At 40.7% G+C, this 17,725-nt stretch overlaps 1 protein-coding gene across 11 annotated transcripts in view; it reads right to left on the bottom strand.

Annotated features, from left to right (window-relative positions):
- PDCD1LG2 (programmed cell death 1 ligand 2) overlaps positions 1-13,780 on the bottom strand; it is a 60,683-nt gene extending 46,903 nt beyond the window's left edge. For 2 of the 11 annotated variants that reach the window (XM_088792712.1, XM_088792704.1), the window contains exons 1-2: positions 13,278-13,739; positions 968-1,036 (exon numbers count right to left, since the gene is read on the bottom strand). Coding sequence is in view for 8 of the 11 variants with exons in the window: in XM_088792704.1 (XP_088648830.1) it covers positions 968-1,036; positions 13,278-13,296 (88 nt within the window). In the remaining 3 variants the exon portion in view is untranslated. Of the gene's footprint in view, positions 1-967; positions 1,199-13,277 lie in introns of all 11 variants that reach the window. The other 9 variants (XM_088792710.1, XM_019727160.3, XM_088792708.1 and 6 more) reach the window with 9 other exon arrangements.
- Positions 13,781-17,725: the final 3,945 nt, after the last annotated feature.

The raw sequence follows: 17,725 nt of genomic DNA, 5'->3' as shown, positions 1-17,725 counted from the left end.
CAGACTAGGCTGTTCAATCCAAGGAAGGGAGAGGAACATGACTGGGTACAGAGCGGTTTGGGATCAGCTGGAAGGGAGGAGAAAGCTCTTCAAAAGCTTATCAGTGTCAAAGAAGACATTTTTTGTCAATCAAAGGCAGAATGTCAGATGACTTCCCATGGGATTGGGGCTGCTATCTTCAAGGGCCGAATCTCCTGCTCCCACCTCTGTCTTCCTTTGTTACTTCCCGATATTCACCCAAAATAACCCACTCATGGTCCTGATTGCACACATGAATGGAATGGTCTGAACTACCTTCCCCCAGGGAGAGCAACAAACTCTGAAACTGCTTCCTTCCTGCCCATCCACACCTTCCCGTATAAGTCCCTTCTTCAGTATTCAAAGGCATAACATTAAGGTTCATTATTCATTTAGAGGTTACTTTTGAAGACTCAGATTTTCCAATTCAAGTAATCCACATTAACATGTGAACCACCAATGGCTGCCACTTTTGCTTTTTAGAAGAGGAACTCAAATGAATATTTAATAATCAGTAGAATGTCTGCAAGAGACTCTTTAGAGTAACAGAGTCCTCTATTTGTCCCCCTGACCTCTGTCTCCTCACTCTCGCTGCCAGACGAGAAGGGGACAGCTGCTTGGCACCTCACCTTGCGGGACAAATAGCCCATGCCCTCTTGTATCAGTTCAGAGGTGCATGGTCTGAGTGGTCCCGTCTTCTCGTCACCTCCTTCATTGGAGAGTGGGACTACATGGACCAATATTCTCAGTCCCTGTTTCTGTAAGACAGGAACAAGGGCATGCACAAGCCACCATTTTTTTTCTTTTCTTTTTGCTCTGCTTGTAACCACCAGTAATCACACTTCTCAAAAAAAACCTTCAGCCTAAGGACCACATTCTCATCACTGGCTTCAGGTAAGGGCCATCACCAGCTCCTCTTTCTCAGGCCCCTCCCTTTGTCCGTTCTTACCTGCTGTCTGACGAAGCTGCGATTCCAGGCTCAAAATTAGCAGGAGGAGGATCATATTCTGTGCCGGATCTGAAACAGACAATCGAAAGTCTCAAGGCCTTCGGCAGATTTGCTGGGTCTCATGATGTGGTACTTTGCTTACTCTTGGAACAGGGAAATGACTTGTAAGCAAATCTTTGGGTGAGACAGTGGACCATGGTAGAGTAGAAAAAGAACTTCCAGGTTGGTTTCCTGGAGGAGAGGGAAAATAGGATAAGAGCAAGTGAGGCACACTGTATCCGTCCAAATTAGAAGCTCATCCTCCTTTCTAATGGCCTTTTCTGAATACGAACCAGTCCTCTGTGTCACCCACACCAGTGGGTACCTGCACCTCTTTGCCTCTCCCACAAAGCCTTCCACAGTGTCAGTAGCAGGCCCTTGCAAATCAACCTTGTCTGTCAAATGAATAAACCACACCAGCTCTTCCAGCTGGACCAGACCTCTGGGAGTCAGACACTTGAGAATAGCGTTCAGTAGAACAGAACTATATTCTCAACAAATACTTGATGGTTGACTGAGCAGGTAAAGGAGTCAAGCTCCTTCGAGTGCTGTGACTGAGTTTGCCCATCACTTGAACTACATGTCACTCAGAGGTTTAGACAGGAAGAGCAGAGAACTGGCTCCATCCCCTGGGTGCCCACCTTGGTCCTGCTCTACCTCCTATGCTTCCACCTTTGCTCACAGGTTTTTTCCACCCAAGGACTTCTCAGGGTTGAAGGCCAAAGGGGCTGGATACATGACTGTCAGCTATTTTGTCCTCCAAAAGGTTTTGAAAACTGTATTAGCCATGGAACCGTTTCTTCAAGGGAAATTGGTTGGAGCCATCCATCTACATCAGATAAAAGCAGAGCTGCTCTGAGGATAATGGACAAAGCCAGTGGAGGACCTGGATCAGAATGACATGATCTCATTTACATTTTTTAAAATGGACTCAGCTTTGGTTACACAATAGACTATTTTTGGGAAAGAGAGTGGGTTGGGCAAGATTAAAAACAGCATGATCAGTGAAGAATGTTTTTGCAAAGATGATCATAGTTTGGATCAGATCAGTGGGCTAGTGGAAGTAAGATTGAAGCTTTTTTATATTTTTTTCTTTGTCCTTTATTAATTTTTGACATATAATAGAGGATTGTGTGTGTGTGTATGTCATGCACATGTATGTGTATGTGTATACATTTAAAACACAGATGACTCAAGGTACAATTCAGTGGTTTTTAGTATATTCGCAGAATTGTGCAACCCGCACTATCTAATTTTGGATAATTTTCATTACCCCAAAAAGGAGTCCCATACCCATTAGCAGAAATTCCCCAGTTCCCCTTCCCTTTCCCTCCAGCCCCTGGCAACCACTAATCTACTTTCTGTCTCTATCTATTTGCTTATTCTGGATATTCCATATAAATGGAATCATACAATATGTGGTCTTTTGTGTCTGGCTTCTTTCACTGAGCATAATATTTTCAAGATTCATCTATGTTGTAGCACATATGAGTACTTCATTCCTTTTTATGACTGAATAATATTCCATTGTATGAATATACCACATTTTGTTTATCCATTCATCAGTTGATGGACCTCTGGGTTGTTTCCACTTGTTGGCTATTATCAATAATGCTATGAATATTCATGTACAAGTTTTTGTGTAGACATTTTCAATTCTCTTGGGTATATATGTGGGAATGGAATTGCTTGGTTAAATGGTAACTCTATGTTTAACTTTTTAAGAAACTGCCAAACTGTTTATCAAAATATGACTTGCAAATATTTTCTCCCAGTCCACAGATTGTCTTTTCAGTTTTTTGATAGGTTCGTTGAAGCACAAATGTTTTAATTTAATTTAAATTTAAAGCACAAATTAGTTTTGATGAAGTTGATTTATCTACAGAGGGTGCCAAAAAAATGTGTACACATTTTAAGATATTTTGTCTTTTATTACTAGTGTTTTAGGTGTCATTTGTAAGAAACCACTGCCTAATCCAAGGTCAAAAAGACTTACATCTGTGTTTTCTTCTGAGAATTTTATAGTGTTAGTTCTTAATAGGTCTTTGATGCATTTTGAGTTAATTTTTATATATGGCATGAGGTAAGGCTCCAGATTCATCGTTTTGCACATGGACAGCCACTTATCCCTGCACGATTTGTTTAAAAGATTAATTTTTCTCCATTGAATTCTTGACACCCTTACCAAAAGTCAGTTCACCATAGATGTGGGTTTATTTCTGGACTCTCAATTCTATTCCATTGAACTATATGTCTATTTTGTGTCAATACCACAGACTTGATTATAGTAACTTTGTGGTAAGTTTTGAAATCGAGAAATGTGAGTCTTCCAATTTTATTTTTTAAATGTGTGTGTGTGTGTGTGTGTGTGTGTGTGTGTATCTATTCTGGCTCCCTTGCATTTCCACATGAATTTTAGGATCAGCTTATTCATTTACACACACACACACACACACACACACACACACAGCTGCAATTTTGATAGGGATTACATTGAATCTGTAGATCCATTGGAGAATATAGCCATCTAATAATATTAAATATTCCAATCCATGAACACAGGTCTTTCCATTTATTTAGGTCATCGCTATTTAAAGAAGACCTGATGAGAATTGCTGACAGGTTAGATATATGGTTTGACAGAAATAGAAAAATCCAGGTAAACTACTTGGTTTGGGGCTTGAGTCATTAGGGCAACACAGGTACTATTTATTAAAATGAAGAAGACTGAACGAGAAGCAGATTAGGGAGCAGAAATGAAGAATTGTGTTTAGTATATGTTTTAATTTGAGATGCCGATTAGACATCCAAGTGAAGATGTTTAGTAGGCAGTTGGATAACAGGTGGTCTAGAGTTGGGGGTAGAGATATAAATTTGTGAGTCATCAATGTATAAGTGTTACTTACAGCCCTGGGGCTGCATGACAGCACCTAAAGAGAGATAGAGAAGAGGAAGTATTGAAGGACTGAGATGTGAGCCATTCTAACATTTATTGATCTTTGAGAGGCAGGCCACTAGCAAAGAGGATTGAGAGGCAAAGTGAAAAGGCAAATTAGCTAGGTCTTTTATTTTCTGTTTTCTGATGCTTTGACATTTGAGGCTTTGCTGACCCTGACGGGACTGTCCCTCCCAGGATTAGCCAATTCCTAGAGATAGTAAACAACTCACAAATGAGTGCAAATCAACCAATCCAGAGCCCACCTTCTTGACTGGGCTCCCACACTCTGTGCCACTACCCACCTGCCCTAATCACCTTAGTACCAGGTACCAGACAACAAGGAACAGCCCCTATGCCCCAGAGCCAATTATTCAAGCTAGCCAGTTCTAAGTCTGCTCACCCCACCTTGCCCATTCCTTCCTGTCCACTACACTTTCCTCTCCTCCCTTTGCCTCCTGTCTGACCCTGGTGCTACCCTGTGTGGCCCTCTGTGGTGTGGCATGCATGCCTCTTTCTCTTGGGATCTGTGAGTATAAAAAAACCCTACTTTTTTCAATGACAGTCATCTCCTGATCTGTTGGCCTCACCATAGCTAAATAACAATAAAATCTAGATTTTAAAGACAAATGCTACAAGGAGGGAGTGATCACTTGAACCAAAAGCCCCTGAGAATTGAATCTGGCAGTATGGAAGTCACATCACAGATGACCTGATAAGTGTGGTTTCAGTGGATTTGGTGCTGATGAAAGCCTGCGTGGATTCTAAAGAAAATAGGAGGTAAGGATGTGGAGACAATAGAATATAGGTAACTCTTTAGAGAAGAATGCTATAAAAGGGAGAAGAGAAATGTGGCAGTAGCTAGAAGGGAATGTGAGGTCTGTACCCTGGCTTTTATTTTAAGGAGGGGAATATTACAGCAGGTCATAACTGGAAACAGAATTGAGGGCTTTCCATTGGGAAATGCTCAAGGCACACCTTAGCTAGAATTAAAGATCCCCTTCCTTATTGAAAATGCAAATACATTCATAAAAGGTATCATTTTAAGCTGTACCTGCAGGCCTAGCATTTGTCCAGCATTCTTATTTCTAGAGTGCAAAAGGATAGCACATAACGTGTAGTTCTGGCAATAGAAAGGACGCCTGGCTCACCCATCCCTGGCCTTAACTACTCCTTCTTCCTCGCCCATCCAAAGGGGCTTTCCTTGCACACTGTCTACTTGAGCCAACTGAGAGACAGACACGGTTGTAAAGGTACTTTCCAACCAGTAGCCTTCTTTCTTCTATAGATAATATGCCCCTTGTCATGGTTAAGAGCTCAGGCTGTCAAGCCAGACACATCTAAATTCAAATACTGGTTCTACAAATTGATAGCCTCTAAAACCATGGTGAAAACGCTTTGTGCCCCATTTTCCTATAAGGACAATAATAATAACATCCATTTCAAGCCGGAATCTTATTTGTCATCTTAAACCTATTCATCTCTCATCTTGCAAATCTAGTCTGTCCCCCAGTCCTGTTAATTCTACTCTGGATTCTTCTTGGATGATGGGTCCTCTTTCCACCATCCCACTGCCATTGCCTTCATTCAACTTCTTGTTATTTCTTCTTATACTGTAGTACAGCATCCTCACTGCCATTTTTAAGTTCTAGTTTTGCTTCCCTCTGTTCCATCTTCCACTTGCCGAGGTGGAGGATACAAATCTTGGCATCATCCCTGACTCCTTTATTCTCTAACCTACATCTGATTCATTAACACATCCTATAGGCCCTCCCTTCAAATATATCTAGAATCTGACCACTTCTCACTTCTTCCATCTCAGCCTGAGCGATTATCATCTTTCGTAGTGATTACTGCAATCGTCAGATAATTGGACTCTATGATTCAGACCTTGCCTTCCTACAGTTGATTCTCAACATAGCAGTCAGAATAATTCTTTAAAAATATAAGTCAAATCATGTCCGCTCAAAACCATTTGATGGCTAAATATTTCACTGAGAGTAAAATCCTAAGTCCTTCCAAAATCCCAGGTAAGAGTGGCCTCTCTCTTGAGCTCCATGCTTTAGAGGACCCACTATGGCCATGCCTCTCCCTGCAGTGTAAGGTGTTTGCAGGGCTGAGAGGTGTCATCTGAAACCCTTGACCTCTCCCCACTCCCCATCACAATCTGGGTCCTTGGGACACTGGAATTCCCTGCCCAAATGGCCCTAAGTCTGCTTTGCGGCTTCTTCCCCACATCCATCCCCTCAAAGGCAGACCTTTCTGCCCGCGTGGACATCGTATATCAGGACACTTTCTTTGCTCTTTTTGGTTGAGACCACCTTATGTATCACTGCAACAGCACGACCATTTCAGCATTCCCAATTCTCCTTATCCGTCTCTCTTTTCCAAAGCATTCATTACCATCTAACATACCATATAATGTACTTGTTTATTATATTATTGCCTGCCAACTTTCATAACAATGTAATCACTAAAATCAGGAATCTTTGTCTGTTTTGCTTTCTACTATGGCTTCTGCCCCTAGAACTTTGTCTGGCAGTAAGTAAGCACTCGGTTAATATTTGTTAAATAAATTATCCCTTTACCTAGCAGAAAGAACAATCTCATGAATACTGCATAATCAAATCTGACCATATCACTCCTGGTTAAAAGACTTCAATACCTCCCATTATTTACAAGGTGAAGTTCTCCTTAGTATGACCTTCAAAACCTTCCCTGATCTGGCCCCTCTTGCCTCAGCCACAGAAAAATACATGCAGTTTCCATAACTAGGACCTCACAGTTCCTTTGAGCATTCTAATCTCTCACATCTGATCTCATCTCATTTTTTTCTAATCTTATTTTCACTCTATCTCAATTCTTCATGTGCTTAAAAATTATCTCCTTAAGTAGGCTTACATTCTTATGTATTCAACACAAGTAGGTAAGCCTTTCTAAAATGTCTTAAGCTGTTCCTTCTACTTCAATTGTATTTGCTACTCACGTCTAGTGCTAGCACTTAACTTATTACTGGTATGTTAACTTGGTACACTTGTTTTCCCTACTAGAAAACTCTTTATACTTTATTAGGTTCCTATGATTGTTTGCTGAATAGACAAATGAATGAGTGCTTGCATGTGACAATTTAGCATCATACTCAGGAATCTGAGACTACTGGCTCCCAGATGGCTCCTTCTCCACTGGAGAAACAGAAACCTAAATTTGGTTGTTTATTTTGGCCCCAAATAAAAGAAGTTTTTATCAATTAGCGCCACTCACAATGGAATGGGCTGTTAATTGGGTGGGGAAGTCATTATTCTGTAATTGTTTAAGCAAAGGGTACATGTTGAAGCCAGAGTTTCCACAAGAGGTGGAAAGTGATCCCCTTTTAACACTAAGATTGTGTACAAGGTTGTCTCCCAAAAGAATGCTTCCACAGGTATTTCAAGTCTCTCACCAACTTCTCTCAAAACCCTAGTCAATCTGGCTAAAACCCCTGCCCGCTAAGCTCCTTAGGAGAATGACATTTTCTGAAAGAGCAGGTTCTTGAACATTTCATGTTAGGTAAGTCTGAACTCTTTTTATACCCAGGCAGGCAAGGCCTGAAAGAGTTTATTTAGGGAACTTAGGGAGTGCATTGCCAGAATTAATTAACTCAATGCAGCATTTACAGAGTATCCACGGGTAAGGCACTCCTGTGGCTAAATGGGCATTGCCTTCTCCAGGAGATGAAATGAAAGTGTTCAAACAAACATGTCTTCTCTTTAGTCTCTTTTAAAATTCATCTACTGTCTATGCCTGTGTGGCCATTCATTTTTATCTTCATTATATATTCCTTATGTATATGTTTGTTTTTGCTAGGTGCCAACCAACAGAGGATGCTCATTGTAGCTATCTTTTATCAGGCAAGGTGGCCTCTAATGAATACATTGGAAAGTAGTTTGTCATCAAATGATCAGTAGAGCTGAATTTCTTAATTTCTGGATACTTCCTAATGAACGTCTATGTAATTCTTGGTAGTTCTCCCTATGAACTTATGGTAGTGCTTGAGGTCAAGTGAGGTCAAGTGAGGTCAATCTGAAATAGAGCAGAATGACACAGGATGTAAGATTTGAGAACCTTTTCTGGTGGCTCCAGCAAGAGCCAAGAGGGGCCCTCTCAGTCAGGAGTTGCTCAGGCTTGAGAATAAGTGATTTGCGAAACATACTGCTCAGATTGCTGCCCTGACTTTGCTCTTTCCCAAGCCACTAAGGAAGTTGCTTCTTTTGGCTGCAAGGTGGGAAAAGCTCTGATCTAAGCATCAGGAGACACTAGTTCCAGTCCTTGCTCTATTCCTAACGCCTTAGGAACTCACTCTTCCCTCTCCATAAAAGAAGAAGTGAATTAGGTGATTTCCAAAGTCCCTTTCATGTACCATCTATGCAACTATTGGCCTTAAAAACCAATCTCAGCCATTTTGTTTCAACATAACAGGTAATATTCAAATGTATAACATCCCAAGATTTTTTATGAATCATGAACATTTTTATTTACTAAGATGTTAAAGCATGATTCCATTTTTAACCACCACAACTATTACTGGCTTACCAGCAACAGTTGATCACCAGGGTTTAAGGTAAGTTAACACATATAAGACTTGTCTTATTCTTTTACTCCCCCTCTCTAAAAGACATTTTAGAAGGTGAGTGCAAATGACGTCATGGAGATAAATTATAAATAAATTTTAACTCACAAATGTGTGTCATGTATGTATACATAAATATAAAGCTAAATTTTTGATAATGTAGGCACTTTATTATTAGTAACACAAAACATAGGGGATTTACATAACCTTTGTTACCTCGGTTCTGGTAGGGCAAGTGGCCGGAAATGTGAAATTCTGCTAGCCATGTTCTCATCTAGGGAAGAGTAGACCTGGATAAATCCTCAAGAGTTACAACAGGTTCCTACTTCTACGAACAGTCTTCTTCTTTTTTTTTTACCCTCTGTTTCTCTACGCTGCCCAAGAGATTAAGCTCCATGAGGGCAGGGATTTCTGTTTTTATTTCTTGCTATATCCTCAGCACCCTAAACAGTTCCTGATACATGGTGGGTCCTCATTAATATTTGACTAAATCATGATCCTGTGTGATCCAAGATCCATAAATGGCCCTTCTGACATGGTGATATTTGGAGGGGTGGAAACTGGAAATCATCAAGTTCTCTAACACCTGGAGTTCTTGACCAAACTACAGGCAGTGAACAGGATGCTTATGGGTCCTTAGACAAGGTATGTGAAAAAATACTTTGTAAATGGCAAAGCATTCTTCACATTCATTCTCATTACTCATGATGGTGCCTGGTTATCTTTGGTTTAAAATTCCATGAATTCTTAATATGAATTCCTTTTACTAACCCATGAAGATCTTACCTGGTAAAAGTCTACCCAGTCTTTAAGACTCACTCAGGGACCCTTCTTCATGAATCTTCTTCCTGAGCCTCCCAAACAAATGTTTGCAAAACTGTTGTACCTCTCGTGGTACTTTTTGTCTGCCTTGTACTTAATGGTTTATGTCCAGCTTTCTCCTTAGTAGATATTTAGATCTTATTCTGCTAATTCCTACATAAGAAGTACTAAAAACAATTTATTTAATTGTGTTAGGAAGTTGTATCTTTTCGGAAAAATCAAGAAAACTTTCATAAATTATAAGAAGTTTGTAAGTAGAAAATGAGGAAAACTTTTCCATGCAAAATTTGTAAGAGGATCAAAAATCATAACGGGTGCTAGAATTTCACTTTCTGGTTGCTCGGGGCCAAGTTTCTTGACAATTCACCTATCTGCTGAAATCTGTTTGTGAACTGCTAGATGAAATGAAATTTATGGTGCTACAATAATGTACAGAAGTTTTAATTCTTTCTTTTATTTGGGATATTTACTCTATATTTACTATGTGCCATGCTCTGGTGTGCAGGGGTAAATAAAAAAGTGACAACCAAAGCTTTCAAGAATTCTTTGATTTTAGAATAACCAAGGCATAGACATTTTATGGAAATAAGAAACTTAAAAAATAATTCCTTTGTGTAATAATAACCAGCATAAAGGAATGTGTTTGTATAACACTTGATTTTTTGCTGAACATTGTCAGTCTTATCTCATTGGGCTCTGTAAGTGTGTAATACAGCAATGGGTATCTATGAAGACCTAGATAAATACATACCAAACTAAACTGAAATACCTGAATTAATTACTGTTTTTGAAGCAAGTACCTAAAACAGGAATTGTAATTGGCAATGTTTTAAAATTTGAATTTGAATGCTTTTGGGCAACTAAAGCAGAGTTTGCCTCAGGCCCTACCACTCCTTAATATGTCTCACCCAGTGGGATTCACACATTTTTATTACCGACCAGTCCCTACTAGACATTTGAGCTTTCAGGGGATCTTAATCACAGTGGCTCTGCTTTCAGAGGAGGATGAGTAATCTTTCAGTATAATGATCGCATCTCTAAACCATCCTCAGGATAGATAGATTATCTATAGCCTTAAGATGCTATTCTGGTCAATTTAACTTAAGTTCACATTTAACTTAAATTCAAATTGCATCTCAACTCTTTAGTCCATAAACACTACATTCCCACTTTTTGCAAGTCTTTCAATTAGACTAGAGAACCAACAGGAGGATTTGTCTAAGAAAGGGTCCCTGCCCTTCAGGCATTATAACACCAGTCAGGTGGTTGAAACTTGTACACATGAAAAACAGCAATAAGTGGCGTGAAAGGTTTTGCATAAAAACGCAAAAATCCTGGAAGTTGACTGGATGAAGGGAGACTTCCCAGATGGGTAGAATTTGAACTGAGTCTTTGAAGTGCTGGTACGTAGGATTTGGAGAATTGGAGCTATTTTTGAGGACAACGCAAATGGCCCAGAAGCAAAAGTCTCAGAAGTGCAAACATACAGGGCATGTTGAGGGGGGAAATCATAATGGATGCATGACTTGGCTGGAAATGTAGGTTGAGACGAGAATGTCCAGGGCTCAATGCCAGATAGAGCTACCAATAGAAAACAGTGACAGTCACTCAAAAACTGAGTGACAATACTATAGGTGTATTTGAAAAACATTAAATCTGTTTTTTCCTTTTTTTTACCAGTATGAATGAAGGGAGAGTGGAATTGAAGGCCAGCCACTCAATTAGGGACTCATGTATTCATCCAGCTGTTTTGATAAAGCCCCTAATTTAGGATCAGAAAAAGGAAGAAATGGAGAGGAAGAAAAAAACTTAATAAGATAATTGACAGGACCATTGACAAAGCAATTGACAAAACAATTGATAAGTGATTAACCATACAGGAAAGAAAGGGAAGCAACTAGTTGACTGTAGTTTTGAGGCAAGGCTATCAAGACAATATTGATGCCATGGGGGTTGCGGGGGGGGGGGGGGGGAATATAAAATCAAGAGCTGATTTTTAGAGGAAAGACAGAGAGTTGGGTTTGAGTCATAAAGTAATGTTAGGCCTTCAAGAAAAATGTAGGGTGCAGAGTTTGGGACATAATTCAGGACTGGAGATAAAGATAAATTAACTATTTCCAATACGGAGATGTTAGTTGACATTGGGGAATGAATATAAAAAGAGAGAATAGAAAGAAAAGGTCTGAATTCTGAGGAATGCTCCCCAAATTTGGAGAGCAGGAGTAGGAGAACAAAGACTGAAGAGAACAAATGGTCTTCCTCACAGTGTCTCAGACCAATCACAGTCTGAGTAGGAGAAGCTCCTCCATTAGTGTCTCAGACTCAAGGGAGGAAAATCCCAAGAAGTAGAGGTGGTTGATAATAGATAGGTCTGGAGAATAAGAACTAGGAATCATCCCCTAGGGGTGTAAGAGAGTACTGAGTTGATTAGGCTGGATAAACTTTCAGACTCCTTCAGCTACCCTGCAATTCTGTGAGTTGATTTGAAGATTAAGGGAAACACAAATGACTTACAAGAGCCCTGCTCCAGTGAGCAGGATGCAACAACAGGAGGTCAAGCTCTAGTTGCCTTGTTATAGGGTATTCCAAGTATTCAGCAGTTAAAACACATGGTATATTTGGACATTGCCATGTGGAATAAAAATGACACACAAGGATCATTGCCCAATGCATTGCAAAGCAAGTCAACTGAAACATGACTTGTAATACCATCTCTGAAGACATTTGCACCATCTCCTTCTCAAATCAACCCCAAACTACGCCCTGTATATTAACCAAACCCTCCACGTCTAGTGGGCCACCTGCCATTTCATCAAATCAAATAATTCAACAAGTCAACAAGCACTCAATGAGCATCTATGTGTATTGTAAGGCAGTGTACTAGGCACTTGGGATTCAGAGAACCTAAAAGGTGTGGTCCTCGCCTATGAGGAACTCCAGTTTAGTGGAAAGGTTCACAGACAGGAGAAATCCAGGGAGAAGACACCTTGAAGCCACAGACAAGGAAAATCCTGCTGATCGTGACAGTTCAGGTAATGAGGTGAATAAACCAGTCCCAAGTGGCAAGAGTGATATGGTTCCTCCATTCATAGACTCTTAGGCTTGGGAGGGAGCCTGGAGAACACCTGCATCTACTGGCATTTGACTCCCAGTACAGCTACCTAATTACTGCTCACACTGAATATTTTTACTGTGCATTTTGTTAATGTATGTCTATCATTCCCTTCCACAAAACCATAGAATTTCAAGGGCAGAAAACCTTATTAATAGGCAATTTCACTCAAGCTTCACCTCCTCACTTCAACCCTCTCTCACATGACTGCATTGTCATCTCTTTCCTACTATTCACACCCAGATATCAAGCAATAAATAGCAATAGCTGCAATTTTCTTTCATTTTGCTAACCTTTCTCTCATCGTTTTATACAGAACAATAAGCCTTTTAGTAGGCTCCAGATCACGCTTTAGTTAAATAATGGTTGCTTATAGTATAAATTAATGTAATTATAGTTTTGATTTTTTTTTTTTTTTTTTTTTAAACAGCTTACTCTTAGAGCATAGCTTGTAAACACAGGCCAGGCTGGAATGTTGGCTGCCTGCCAACCAGATGATTACAAACAGATGTCAGACGTAGGAAAACAAAGGTTTTAGTTCCATGAACTCTCCAAAACTTCTACACTGAGAGACACTCTTAAGAATAAATTTTTTTTTCAGTACACATTTAATTTGTGCAGAAAAATATCTCGCCTCATAAAACTGCCCAACAAGCATAATATGTATAGGCACAAGCAAAAGAAATCCTATTATGGAGACAGGAGAAAATTAGTGTATTGTGCCCCTGAGCATAGTTTCTGAGGCAGAATTTCTCCTGCCTCCAATGATGTGGAGAGAAAGTGTGTCTGCACTTACCGCACTCGGACAGTCTCATCGTTTTCTACAGCACCAGCTCAGTGGACCAGAAAATCTCAATGCACTCGGTACTCACGTCAGGTCTTGGCACGGCTCCTCAGTCAAAGATGCAAAAGAAAACAACAAAAAAATTTCTCTTTTCCTCAGATTCCCTCATAAAAGCCAATTCAACAGTCAAAACAAAACTAAGATTTAAAAATAACAAAAACAAAATCAAAACATCTAGGCTGCTGCCTATACCACTGCAACAACAGCAGCTCTGAGCCAGGAATCTTTCTAGTTGGCAGAGAGACCTTCAAAGATGGATAGTAAAAAGTTGTCAGATAGTGAGAATAAGTATATTAAACAAGAGAAGAAAACATATCTTCTCCATCAGCCAGCTCAGGGTTCCTTGAACATGAGAGTAATTCAAACCAGAACTGTCTTCTGAGGAAATGACTGAAGCCCAGCCTACCGAGAAGTTTGGTTTTGCTTTCAGTATTGCTTTGTCTGCACAGCAGGATACCCTTTGATTGTGTCTCTGGGGAAACTGGTGTAACATTAGGATTTGAAGAAGGGGAGGGAAAGACGAATACCAGCACGTTCCAGTTAGGTGCAGAAACTGTACACAGGTATCTTTCTTCGTTTCCTTGGGCTGCCGTAACAAATTGCCACAAATTGGGTGGCGTAAAACAACAGACACTGCTCTCACAGTTCTCTCATAGCTCTCATGGTTCTGGATGATAGAAATCTAAAATCAAGGTGTCATAGGGCCACACTTCCTCTGAAGGATCCAGAGAAGAATGCTTCCTTGCCTCTTCCTAGCTTCTGATGGCTCCCTGTAAGCCTTGGCATTCCTTGATTTGTAGCTGCATCACGCCAATCACTTCCTCCATCTTCAGGTGACCTTATTCCCTGTGTGTATCTTTAAGTGTCCTCTCCTCTTCTTATAAGGACACCAGCCATTACATTAGCACTCACTCTAACCCAGTATGATCTTAAGTGATTACATCTGCAAATCCATACTTATAAATAAGATCCCATTCTGAGGCTCCAGGCAGACACAAATTTGGGGGAAAGGCTATTCAACCCACTATAGTTATTTCTTTTTTATTCTTAGAGCAACTCATGGCCTAGATACTGTTAGACCCCTTTTACATATGAAGAAACAGTCACAATCAAGCAACCTTACCTCAGTTGCACAGCTGAGTTTGAACTCAGGCCTCTGGGTCCCACTACACAGTGAGGCTTTTCAGTGGTGAGACTAAAACCAGGTGGCAAGAAAAGGCCAACTTGAATATAGGCCTGGATGACTGACCAATCCCATTCTTACCATCCCATTCCCTTGGGCTCATAGGGGTGGGGTCAGCAGTGATGGGATTCTGATGCTCAAACACGATATGGTTTCTCAGCCACATTTCTCTATTGTTTTCTTGCCTTCTCTCCATGCCTTGCCTCTAAATCACCTCTGCCTAATTGCTTTTCTTCTGAAAAAGGAGCATTCTCCTTTATGGGGGTCTGTCTGGTCCTTCCTGTGGAGACTTGTTTCTTCACCCAGAGCTCCAGGCATGCAGTTTCAGTGGGAGTAGCCTGGTGTAAGCTGAATATCCTTCTCCAGGCACGGTGACTGCCTGAGGAAGGAATATACGAGGTGTGATCACAAAATACAGTGAATGTTTAAATAAACAGAAAATGTATTACTATAAAACACACCTTGTCATTAATCCCCCTCAAAATATAAAGTAATCCCCCTCACATCAAACACACTTATCCCATCATTCTTACCCCTTTCTGAAACACTTCTATTTCCTAGATTGGATGCTGCCCAATTCATGTATCATTGAATGAAGTCAATAAGACTTTTAAAATTTAGTCAGTTGAATTTTGTTTTTTAACAGTGTGTAGGATGATACTTGGTAATGGAAAACTGGGATTTATTGCACTATAATTAGTATGATAATGATCTCACCAGTGTATGCAACCATCTGCAAAGCCCCTTCCATTTTACAGAGGGGAAGTTAAGGTGATGAGAGATTATGCAGCTTAACCAGGATCACTGAACACAAGGTAGAAGTGGGGAAAGAACAACCATTTCTGTCCTTTCTTCCCAGAAAATTTTCCTCCAAATGCAATGTAATACAGTGCAATGCAATGCAAAGCAATTCAATGCAATGCAATGTGATGAAATACTATGTAATTTAATGTGATGTCACTGTTTATGGAAAGCACCTAGAACAGTGTATGCCATATAGCAGGTGCTAAATCAGGGTTAACTATTTCAGGTCCAAAAAAATAAGTCCAGTTTTTCTTACTCTGCTAGGCCACAAAGGAAAAAACCAAAAACAAACAAACAAACAAAACACAGCCTAAGAGTGAGAAATAAATGCAACCAGCGTTTTGGGACATAGGCAAAAAGCAAGAGCTCAGGAAGGGGTAAGAATTACAAAGAGCCAGCAGTTTATCTAGAACCAGCCTTAGCAACCTTCCCAAAGTCAGGAACCAAGGTGTTGATATGAGTTTATCTGGAATGTGATGAAAGGGAATCATGACAAGTCTCCTCTTTTGGAAATGGGGATAGGGGATTCAGAGGTAAGAGAGAGTCATAGATAGCGGGAGGGAAGAAAGGAGGGAGGAGTCCTCATGGGAGCCATCTTGATTGGCTTTCCTTGAGTCATGGTCAGCCAAGGGATTGGAGGTTGGCCCCTTGTCATTGTACTAGAAGCCCCACACTTGGCTTGGAATCCCACCTGATCTCTGCCTGCTAAGGAAGGCCTGGCCTCAAAGTGAGGGAAGGGAAGTTGTGGACTAGATATTCTGGCCAGAGCAACTGAGAAGGCGGGTTGATTTTACAAGGAAGGAGGTTCAGATTTGGCTCATTCCCTGAAAGAAACTTAGATAAAAGGGACGTTTCCTAGAAATGTAATGGCTTGATATAAGCTACTGACTAAGTAACTTTCCAGCCCCAGCTCCCCCCATGTTACTGAATAAGAAAGAAATAACTGGAGAGATGGCTGCTTATTGAGAAAAAAGTTACTGAAGTCACAAAGTTCAAATTTCAGTAAGGCTTAATTACTCAGATGAGTCTTCCAGATGCAGGATTGGGTCAGGAAATGAGAGTGGAAAAGAGAGGGGGATGGGAGAGGTTGGACTGGCCTTCAACAGTGAAAAATAAAAGAAAGGGATTAGAGACAAGGAATTGGTTCTGGGGGCCTAGAGGAAACATATACTGCCCTCTTCCCCCTCTCATTCTTGGGAGAAGAGGATGTTGGACACACATCCCTGAAGCTGGAGAATGCTCTTACATAGAGATTAATACTTGCTTCTTGCCTGAAGTTTCTGAAGGGTGGGAGTTCACTGGAGTAACCCATATCTGGGGAGTACGAAGAGCTGTAGGGTTGTTTTCAGGGGTGAAGAAAATGGGGGCACCCCTCAGCCCAGGCCCCGGAGCTCTCAGTGACCACTGAGGACCCCAGCAGTTACTGCAACTTCAGACATTGCAGATGGGAGGGAAATCAGAGGCCCAGGAGTCCTGGGCCCTTAACAGGCCACCGAGTTTAGACTGAACCGGGTGAAGCCTGGGGATATTTCCCTCCCCCACTCATATATGGCGGAGCAAAGTTTACTCTGTTCTGGAGAAAGGGAGGGATGTTTGAAAAGGATATATGATTAGAATTTCAAGTGGAGCTGGATTCTGGCAGTTCTCCAAAATGTTAAACATAGAGTTACTACTATACAACCCAGCAGTCTATTCTGAGGTATAGATCCAAAAGAAACAAAAACACATGTCCACACAAAAACCTGTACATCAATGGTTACAGCAGCATTATTTATAATAGCCAAAAATTGGAAAGCACTCAACTGTCCAGCAAAAGATGAACAAATTTTGGTATACCCATACAGTGGAATATAATTCAGCCTTTAAAAGATATGAAGTACTGATACATGCTACAATGTGGATGAACCTTGAAAACATCATGCTACAGGAAAGAAGCCAGTCATGAAGACCACGGGGTAGTGGGGGCGGGAGGTTATCACTTTGTGAGGAGTGTAAATGTCTATCACATTGCTTTGTATACCTGAAACTAATAAAAAAACAAAAAGAGGTAGTGGGGAGGAAAGCTGATACCTCTGATGATTGCCTAGGCCAGGACAATGGCCCTGGGCTGGCATTATAGTTCACCTGTTCATAAGGGGTTCTGCCGTTGCAGTAGCTCTTCTGGTTAAGAGCATAAGGTCAGGTACCTGTCTCTTCATCCCCCGCCAAAGTGAAAGATATCTTTGTGTCTTCTCAGGGCACAGTGATCCACCTCTTCTCTAGAAACTTCTCCAGATCATAAAATTGGTTCCTAGTGGCCATATCTGAACTATGTCACCTTACTTCCTACCCCATGAGCATCTAACCCCAAACCTATCAGATTCTTTTCCCTGGGTATTTGAAGTGGGTCTAAGAGATTGCGAGTTAGTTACCT

Source organism: Rhinolophus sinicus, chromosome 16 (genome assembly GCF_057876585.1).
Source record: "Rhinolophus sinicus isolate RSI-liver-muscle chromosome 16, RSI-T2T, whole genome shotgun sequence".
Classification (NCBI taxonomy): domain Eukaryota; kingdom Metazoa; phylum Chordata; class Mammalia; order Chiroptera; family Rhinolophidae; genus Rhinolophus; species Rhinolophus sinicus.
This window is presented reverse-complemented; position numbering and strand designations above follow the sequence as displayed.